This window comes from Cebidichthys violaceus, unplaced genomic scaffold (assembly GCF_023349555.1).
Source record: "Cebidichthys violaceus isolate CVI_PGR_0920_01 unplaced genomic scaffold, fCebVio1.0.p SCAF_19, whole genome shotgun sequence".
Taxonomy (NCBI): domain Eukaryota; kingdom Metazoa; phylum Chordata; class Actinopteri; order Perciformes; family Stichaeidae; genus Cebidichthys; species Cebidichthys violaceus.
Window position 1 is genome coordinate 1760871 of NW_027176361.1, and position 9861 is coordinate 1770731.

Consider the following 9861-nt stretch of genomic DNA (forward strand, 5'->3'; position numbering starts at 1 on the left):
CTTTTTTTGGAGGGTAAAAGTTTAAATTGAGTTAAACAACTAAAATAAACCAGAATTCATGTATTTGTTCTTCTTCTATTCTTTTAAAAATGTGTTGTGAGGTCATAATTTCAGCAACATAAAATATGTATTGTGATTCAAAGTGTATAATTACCTCAGAACTGGTACAATGGTGGTCTGGGGGGACCCGTTGGCTCGGCCGGTGTCCGACCGGTTCCTCAACTCCACCAAAGTCACAGCTTGCCAAAATACAACATTGTTTTTGTTACTGATCCAGGCACTACTGGTCAACCTTCAGGGGACATTATGAAAAAGTCATTTTTAACCCCGAATATAAAGTGTGCCAATTAATCATTATTTCACATGATAGAGCAGCAGCACTGACAGTTTTAAAAATGTTGTTGGTATGCCACAAATATGAGGAAATGAACACTCAAGGAAACAACCATCATAGCAAAATGTTACAATAGAAACATGTGTCACAGACTTTAGTTTGCACTTCCTGTTTTAGTTTGTACCTGCGTCTTGTGTCCTGTGTTTGTTTGACTTCCTGTCTTGTGGGATTTTTCCCTCCTTTTTTTCTGTGTATCACCTGTATTTAATTAGCCTCTTTTGTTGCCATTGTCTCAACCACCAATCAGTGTCCAGCCTGCCTTAATGTCTGCACACCTGTGTCTAGCTGTTTCATTAATTTCTTGTGTGTTTGCAGTCCTGTCTTTTGTCTGTTGTTGGTCGGTTTGTCTGTAATTGTATGTGGTTTAACTACTTCCTTGCCTACATCCTTCATTTGGTGCACTCACTGCAGCTGCAATGGAGCGTTGCTGAGAAACTGCCGAGTCATGATTCCTTCTCTCTGACACCACTCTCCACTGAGCTCCTGGTCCACGATGTTCAGCACTACAGGAATCTGGGTCCCACAGTTCCCGCTGAGGCAGGTCCACGAGTCGCTAGATGTGCAACTGTGGAAGGTCAGCTTATAGCGGAAGACCACCTGTAGTGTCACAGTGGAGACGAGTCAAAGAAAACATCTTACTGTGAAGACAGACACAGGACAGAGGCCAGGTTGGTTGGTGCATGGTTCATTTCTGGTCTTCTGAAGGTCAGTTTTTCCTTCCTTCCTCCATCTAAGATGTTAAAACATCTGAAAATCACTAACTTTTGTGGGGATTTCATGAAGGTAATATTTAAATTTTATAGTATCCAAGGAGAGTAGTGGTGTTTGGACTGAATGTATTATAAAACTGTGAAATATTTCCTCATACAAAGGCTTTTATGATTTATTACGAAAAGTAATTCTTTTTTTTTTGCGTTTTCCTACAAAAGTCCAGAAACGTGTCAATTTCCACTTGTTACATGAATATGGTCTTTTCAAAATAAACTTGCGTCCTCAAAGAAACAATTTAGGTTTAGAAAGTTCTCCTGGATTAAAGTAACCCAGAAGTGTCGTTCCTGAATTTGGCAAGTTACTTGACAAAAAACATCAACGTTGACTTCTCGTTTCACGTTAGGAACGAACATCGGTCTCCTGGTAGAAAGATCAGTTTGTTGGAGCCGTTGACCTCCCCTCCCGCCCGGTGTGTGATTTAGCGGTCTTTATACTTCCTCGTTCAAGATTACATGCACAATAAATGTTGTGGGATATCCTCATTATTTTTCATAGGTAAAGCTACAAATGCCGGATTAGATCAACCCGAACTGTCTTCTACAGAGATATTGGAAATGTGTCACTTCCAGTTAGCAGACATTGGAATCAGCCACATTTTGATGAAAAGATGTGAAAGTCTGTCATTGTAGCTGCTTAACAATTTTCATCCAGAGTTGGGTCAAATGTTCCCATTGATGTTAATGTATATTTTGTTTTAAGAGATTCAAAATGTTTATATTGTTACTTCAATTATATTTTGAGAGGAACATTTGACTTTCCTACTGATGAATTGCTTTAAATCTGTTTTAGAGATATTCTATTAACTGTTTCAATCAAATGTCCAAATTGAATCAGTTTGCTTAATTTTTTGTGACTGTTTGGATGGTTCCACAGAAAAAAACCTCATGGAAAGTTATTCTTAAAACCCTTTGTGTAGTATATTTAAAACATTGTTGAGACACATCCCAGAACTATTGTTATCACTTTTTATTTCCTGCTTTTATTCATTCATTTAAAACAGTTAAAAGTGATCTTTTCTTCTGTCTTGTCACATTCTATTGGTTAATATTGACGAGGGGAGCTGTGTACGTACTGTGATGGATCCAGATGCGTCAGGGTTTTTTGGGTAGTAATTCATCACTGTCCCATAAAAATGAGAAGCCTGGGCGACGCTGACCAGCAGTAACAACAGAGAGAGCGACATAGTGAATGTGTTGGTCTCTCCCCACAAAGACAGCTGGTAAATACCAACAGGCTTCCAAAGTGTCCCCCCCCCCCCCATCTGACTGAAACTGGTATGAGGAAATGTTTTGTGGACAAGATTATAATCACAAAATTAAAATGCTTTTAGCATTAACGTGTGCCGTGATTGGTCAGTGGGCCAGCGTGACTTTAGTCAAACAGAAAGCTAGCTAGCAGAAGTTCGTACATAGTAAGAGTTCAGGTTGAAACATATGTAAGAGGAGTTATGACATTTTTAGCGTTTTGCTTCGTGTAGATTCTTTTTTTTTACCTTTAGCCTTCTTGGAGTCAGTGGGAGGGGTCCTGGAAAGGGCGCCGCCTGCCGACTCCATAGTTCTCCTGGGGGACTTCAACGGTCACATGGGCAATGACGGAGAAACCTGGCGGGGGGTGATTGGGAGGAACAGCTTGCCCGATCTGAACCCGAGTGGTGTCTCGCTATTGGCTGTGTGCTAGCCACGTTTTGGCCATTATGAACACCATGTTCGAACATAAGGTGGCTCATAAATGTACCTGCTACCAGAACACCTTAGGCCGGAGATCTATGATCGACTTTGTAATCGTATCATCTGATCTGCGGCCGTATGTTTTGGACACTCGGGTGAAGAGAGGAGCAGAGCTGTCAACTGATAACCACCTGGTGGTGAGTTGTATCAAATGGCGGGGGAGCAGGCTGGAAAGACTTGGCAAGCCCAAACGTGTAGTGAGGGTGAACTGGGAACATCTGGCGGAGGCCCCTGTCCGGGAGGTCTTTAACTCCCACCTCCGGAAGAACTTCTCACACATCCCGAGGGAGTTTGGGGACATGGAATCCAAGTGGACCATGTCCAAAGGCTCTATTTTGGAAGCGGCTGCTAGGAGTTGCGGTTGGAAGGTCATTGCTTCCTGTCGTGGCGGGAACCCGGTGGTGGACACCGGAGGTGAGGGAAACCGTCAAGCTGAAGAAGGAGGCCTTTTGGGCCTGGTTGGCTCAGGGGTCTCCTGAAGCAGCTGAGAGGTACCGGTAGGCCAGAAGGGCTGCTGCTGCGGTGGTCACGGATGCTAAAATTCGGGCATGGGAGGAGTTTGGGGAGGCCATGGAGAAGGACTTTCGGTTGGCCTCTGGCAAACCATCCGACGGTTCATGAAGGGAAAGCAGGGCCTACCCCAGGCTGTTCTCAGCGTGGGGGGGACTGCTGACCCGGACGGGGAGGCATCATCGGGCAGTAGAAAGAGCACTTTGAGGAACTCCTAATCCCGACCAACATGTCCTCTGGAGAGGATGCAGCTCCTGAAGGTAGTCAAAAAGCTCCTTGGTGGCAAGGCACAAGGGGTGGATGAGATCCGCTCACACGCCTCTTCAATGTCGCTTGGGGGTCAGGATCAGTGCCCATGGACTGGCAGACCGGGGTGGTGGTTCCCATTTTCAAAAAGGGGCACGGGACAGTGTGCTCAAATTATCAGGGTATCACACTACTCAGCCTTCCGGGGAAGGCCTATGCCAGGGTGCTGGAAAGGAGGCTCTGACCATTTGTCGAACCTCGAATTCAAGAGGAGCAGTGCGGATTCCGTCCCGGGCCGTGGAACAGTGGACTAGCTCTTTACTCTCGCAAGACTACTGGAGGGGTCCTGGAAGTTTGCCCAACCAGTCTACATGTGCTTTGTGGACTTGGAGAAGGCTTACGACCGGAGCAGTAGGAGCTGTGTCCGCATTCTCGGGAAAAAGTCAGAAACGTTCCCGGTGGGTGTTGGCCTCCGCCAGGGCTGACCTTTGTAACCGGTCCCGTTCGTGACTTTCATGGACAGCATGTCAGGGCGCAGCCGGGATGTGGAAACGTCAGGTTCGGGGGTCTCGGGATCACCTCTCTGCTGTTTGCAGATGATGTGGTCCTGTTGGCTTCCTCGGATCCTCCGTGACCTCCAGCATTAACTGGGGCAGTTTGCAGCCGAGTGTGAAACGACGGGGATGAGAGTTAGCACCTCTAAATCTGAGGCCATGGTGCTCTGCCGAAAACTGGTGGATTACTCCCTTCAGGAGGGGATGGAGTGCTTACCGCAAGTTAAGGAGTTCAAGTATCTCGGGGTCATGTTCACAAGTGAGGGTAAGATGGAGCGGGAGATCAACAGGCGGATCGGTGCGGCTGCCAGGTGAAGCAGGCGCTGCACTGGACCGACTTGGTGATGAAGGAGCTGAGCCGGAAGGCGAAGCTCTCAATTTACCGGTCGGTCTACGTTTCAACCCTCATTAATGGTCACAAACTCTGGGTCGTGACCGGAAGGACAAGGTTGATGCTTTGTGAAACGGGGCCGTGGTGCAATATTAACCCCGATGGCTTTTCTTTTGGAATTCGTGCCCCAACAAAAAACAGTAAAGCATTTGAGTTGCCTGCCATCATTGTGTCAGAAACAAGTGAACCTTCCAATTCTCTGTGTTCAAACATAGGAAGGAGAGAAAAGGAAAGCATCGCAGAGGTGGGATTGAGAAAAAAAAACATGATCCAGAAAATATAGTTCCAGCAGTGGTGGATGAGATGTTCATGGGTCTTTGTTTCTAACCACTGTGAACGCACCAAATTGGGCCTGAAAGAGGCTTCAACGCTGCGTCCCACGCAAACATTTTCATCTTTAAAAATGAACTTGGTAGGAAACTTTGACCTGATCGTATACAAACGTTATGGAGACGCAGATGGTGAGGAGGTGAATTAAGGCCAGATTGTAAAAATTATAATGTGAGAGAAATTGATCAGGATTTACTTTCACTTCATATTACACGTTAGTAAAGCAAAAGTCTCTCCTTGTGACTCATTTAAAGTCAAATGGTTTCACCCACAAAGATCATTTTTTGACATCTGGGCTCAAGTAGAACCAGACACGACATGAAGCTAAGGAACATTTAAAAGGCCGTTTAGGGACTTGAGTGCGTTGAATATTTGCTATCCCCACCCTTCAACTATAAATATTCAGTGTTGTCAAAGCAAACTATCTTTGTTGGTTCTCACCGATGTGAACTTCCTCCCGGCTCTGAATTTCCTCCTATAAAGTGAAGAATTCAAATGTTCCTCAAACATTTCAACGGTTTCTAGGCCCGAGGTGATGTCACTCACCTGAACTGAACTCAGTACTGATCTCATCGTCTCACACAGAGAGAGACGGACTCTGTTTGGGACAGTCTGAAAATAAAAGGGGGTCACTACTTTTGTTCTGTTTGCGGAGCCACATCTGAGTCAGGGAGTTGGATCAGACCCAAACTGTGTAGTCAATAGATTTCTTTAATGAGCTGTGAGTGGAAGAAATGATACAAATGCATTTACATTACTTATTTATTGTGTTTATCAGTTTTATTTAAATTCTAACAGTGAAATCAGAGAGAGTTGTTGTTGAAAACACACTTAGTGACAGTTTACTGTGGGATGAAACAGAACCCCAACTCAGCTGAAGTGAGTTTCAGTTGAACACCTAAAACAAGAGTCTGTCTCTCAGTCACATGGAATACTTTATTACTGTTTGTTCTGATAATGAATCATATGAAAATGATCCATTTGGTGACATTGGCAGAACATTGACATGTCCACAGGCCATGAGTGTTGAGTATAAGAGTGAGAGGAAGATCCACCTGACAGTCAGACAGAAGAGCAACGAGGGACCAGAACACATCTGTGGTGAGCTTCTTCTTCTCTCTTTGTTTTAGGATATCAGAACAACACATATATCTCTCAGGTGATTCAGTGAATACTGAAGTCTGATTGGCTCATACAAACTGCCTCATACTTAAAACCAGATACACCCGTAGGTCCCCCATTTGGACGCAGAGTACATCAAAACTTAGAGAGTTTTGTGTGAAAAGTAACTGGCAGAGAACCCACGAAGAACGAATATAGTGATGTTATAGTTCTGCAGAAACCTCAGCGTCCTGGGAACAACATGAACTAGGTCACTTCTACATGAGACAAACACATCTCCCATCAGCCAAGCAAACAAATAACAAAATATCATAAATCATACTCGATATGACTGGGACAGACCGGAGCAAACAGCTGCTACACTCCGTTAGCAACGTGCTACCTACAAACATGCAGCATGAAAAAGCACGAGCGCCTGACGGAGATTACGGACATAGTTTCCATTTCTCTCCCCGGTAAACCATCGCAGAGATATTCAGCTTCGAACACAAAAAGTCACACAGCTTTCATCGAATATTGTACTTACTTTTGGTCGAATCTCAGCGAAAAAATGGAATATCTCCGTACTTCCAACGCATGTTTGTCCAGCTGCTGGTGCTCCGTGTGAATCCGTTCGATTCGTGTCTCTCCGACACTCCTCGGATTCTTGGGAGGGTTGGAAGCTCAGCAAATCAGATTTCAGAGCTGGACCTTTTTGAGCTTTATTGGCTAATAGTGCTGTCAATCATCTAGCTTTCAATTCCAGGCAATTCTATTGGCTCCTACGGTTCGAAGGATGTCTCAATGGTGAAAATCGGAGAAGGGGGGGCTGAGATACAGCCCTGAACAGAGAGTCTGAAGCAGGATTTGACCTTAAACTAAATAACTAAAAAGGGCATAGAAAGAGCTTAAAACACTCAAAAAAGGTCCAATCTTCGGTCTATTGATTCAATGAACATCATGAGTGATACATAGAAGTGATATAGAGTGTTTTTGAATTGAAAAAATACTTTTTTATTCAAATATTGGAGTATTTGATCAGTTTTCTAATTTGAAATGCTCTATATTTCATAAATGTTTCACTGTATCTATGTATAGCTGTGTATATAGAGCCTATATCAGTTGTTCTAAGAGCCCAGCATATTAAAAGTCTTGGATACCCATACTTTCCAAAAAACAATACCCCAAAAGTGCTGTTTTTCAAGATCGAGCTTTTGAGTTTTCCAAGTTCTGCTGTGTTCCATCCTTATCTTATGTGAACCAGTAACATGTATTCTGATAGTTCCATGATTTTTCTCATCTCAAAAATATATAATTTTTTTTTTTTTTTTTTTTTATACAATTAATTAGGTATTTCTTATCTTTATTCGAGCTGAGGCCTGCAAATAGGCCTCGAGCTGAATTACAGTACTATGATCCAGTGATTATGTTTTCTTAAACCACCTTAAACATTCAGTCATTTATACATTCAAACTGTCACATTTCCAGGTCATATTCCAGCTGAGAAGCACTGAGAGTTAGTGAGGTCTGAGTCATGCATCCAGCTGTGGTAGCTGCTGTGCTGCTGTTGGTGGGCACCATCAACACCGTGACAGCATGGAGCACCGGTAAGTACTATGCTATCAGCAAATCATTATCCAACTAAAACCCAAGAAACTTGGTCATTGAAGAACTTGTTTTTTCACAGATGAAGTTCAAAAAATGTGCAAGGACCGAAGTCTTGAGAGTTGTGGTCGTGGTTGTAAGGCTGGTGAATGGATTCGCATGGATTGTGATCGCTGTGTGAAATACTTCAAGATTCCTAGTACTTTCCATGAGGCACAGGTGATAAAACACACACACACACACACACACACACACACACACACACACACACACACACACACACACACACAGGCATCAGAAAAAAGGAAGATAAATCTATCCTTATCATCTCTCACATGTTCTGATAAAGTTCTGGTGAAGACAAACACTCTTTCACATTTCTGTTGATTTCAGGATTACTGCCACTCTGTGAATGCTGAACTGGTGTCGATACACGATGAGGAGGAGATGATTCTTGTGATGTGTCTGAGCTTGAAATACAACTCTGATTCACAACCTCAACCATTTTGGAGCGGAGGCAAGAGATCAGGGGTAAGCAGTGAACGCCTCATTGTGATCAGAGGGAGGAAAGACCCTGATGGACGATACATAGAGGAGAATGTGTCACATGTCATCACTGATCCTCACCTTTGTGTTCTTCAGGGGGGGTTCATATACACTGATGGATCTGAATTTGACTACGCTAGATGGCTTCCTGAACAACCAGACAATCATCGTGGACAAGAGGGCTGCGTCGAGATGAATGTTTGGTGTAAGGGAATTTTGAATATGAAAAAAGTCTGTAAACTAGAATAATTCAAAAGTGCATCTGAAGAAGATCGGGCCTCATTGAGAACCAGTCACACCAACAGAGTAGTTCTTAATCTGCACACGAGAGATTGAAGAGAACTTGTTTGACTTAAGGGTTATCACGATTTATTATGAAGGAATTTGTAGTTCAAAGCTGCAATCATGAATATTTTAACATGAAGAAGGATCACATGACTACCTGTATATGAGAGAGGTTGCTCATAGTGACGAACCCACAGGAATTTATTACCTAATTCCACAATTCCCTTCAGCTCTACGGAGCATTAATCTACTTTACTGTTGAGTCACAGAATGATGTGAACCTAAGAGTAATATTTATATTTCATAAACTCAAACACTACTGACACTACATGTGTTATGATTCTGCTGATTTACTTGATGTGAACTTTTTACTATTGGAACATTTTTGTGAATGTAAGTTGCCCACAAACAGAGTGGAACATAAAAATATTAATAATACTATTAATAATAATAATACATTTATTAAATATACCACCTCTCAGAGAAGACAAACCATAAATAAAATACTAAAAACAATAAAACATGTGGCTTTATAAAGTAATTTAGGGTTGTTGATTACACTGATGATCACTTATCATGAACGTGCATCTACTCCTGATCATGTGACCTCATCGAGTTGAAACAAGAACTTTAAGACTAAATTATTCCTGCATGAGGTCCATGATCCTTCTGCTCAAAGCAGGAAATGTAAATATATAATCTACCTTTTCTTCTTTTCCAGACTGGGGAAGCTGGAACGATCAGAACTGCTCAGTTAAGAAGGACTTTTTCTGTCAAAAGAGAGCTTGATCATCATCAGCTGATGTTTGCTTTCACATTTCCAATCAGCTGACCAGCTGAGCTGCAGGTGGACCACTCTGGTTCATGATAACCTGCCAACACAAGCTCTTAACTTTACTGCAATAAACGCTTCAGCATTCAATTTCCAGCGTCTCGTTTCATTTGTTCACGTTCAGCAATATGAGTGTAGAAATCTTGTTCAACTTCTTCCAGACTCATTTCTTTTTAACATAACTGTGGTAAAACAACTGTCCTGCAACAGACGTCATGGTGTCACTATTCTGTGTTCACTAACCTCTTTAAAGGGTTAATCATTTTCTAAATGTCTCTACCAACCAATAAATCCCATGAAAACACCAAATCCAACAATGAATAGATTCCAATAAATATCAACTTAACGAAAGCTTTAGATGTTGTGCTTGAAGACCTCTAATCTACATGAATGTGAGAAGTTCTTTGATGTTATGAAATCCAGTAGGATGAATCCTCCAACGCTGTGCTCCAAAAACTCTATGAATATGAATAATGCTGGGCAACATAATGCGTTATTATCGCATTCATTAATTAACGCCGACAATTATTTTATAGCACACTAACACAGTTTTTACAAAAACATTGATG

At 42.5% G+C, this 9861-nt stretch overlaps 1 protein-coding gene across 1 annotated transcript; it reads left to right on the plus strand.

The window, feature by feature from the left end:
- Positions 1–736: 736 nt before the first annotated feature.
- LOC137874468 (C-type isolectin Sp-CL4-like) lies at positions 737–9376 on the plus strand. Its single transcript, XM_068713152.1, has 7 exons — positions 737–1062; positions 5940–6024; positions 7513–7631; positions 7712–7848; positions 8023–8160; positions 8272–8380; positions 9182–9376. The coding sequence occupies exons 3-7, from the start codon at positions 7559–7561 to the stop codon at positions 9247–9249; spliced, it is 525 nt and encodes a 174-aa protein (XP_068569253.1). The 5' UTR covers positions 737–1062; positions 5940–6024; positions 7513–7558; the 3' UTR covers positions 9250–9376.
- Positions 9377–9861: the final 485 nt, after the last annotated feature.

Bases quoted from the DNA above. Each gene is read 5' to 3' on its own strand.
- LOC137874468 (XM_068713152.1), top strand. From the start codon at position 7,559: ATGCATCCAGCTGTGGTAGCTGCTGTGCTGCTGTTGGTGGGCACCATC. The intron at 7,849-8,022 runs GTGATAAAACAC...TGTTGATTTCAG, and splicing joins GTACTTTCCATGAGGCACAG to GATTACTGCCACTCTGTGAA. The intron at 8,381-9,181 runs GTAAGGGAATTT...CTTCTTTTCCAG, and splicing joins CGTCGAGATGAATGTTTGGT to ACTGGGGAAGCTGGAACGAT.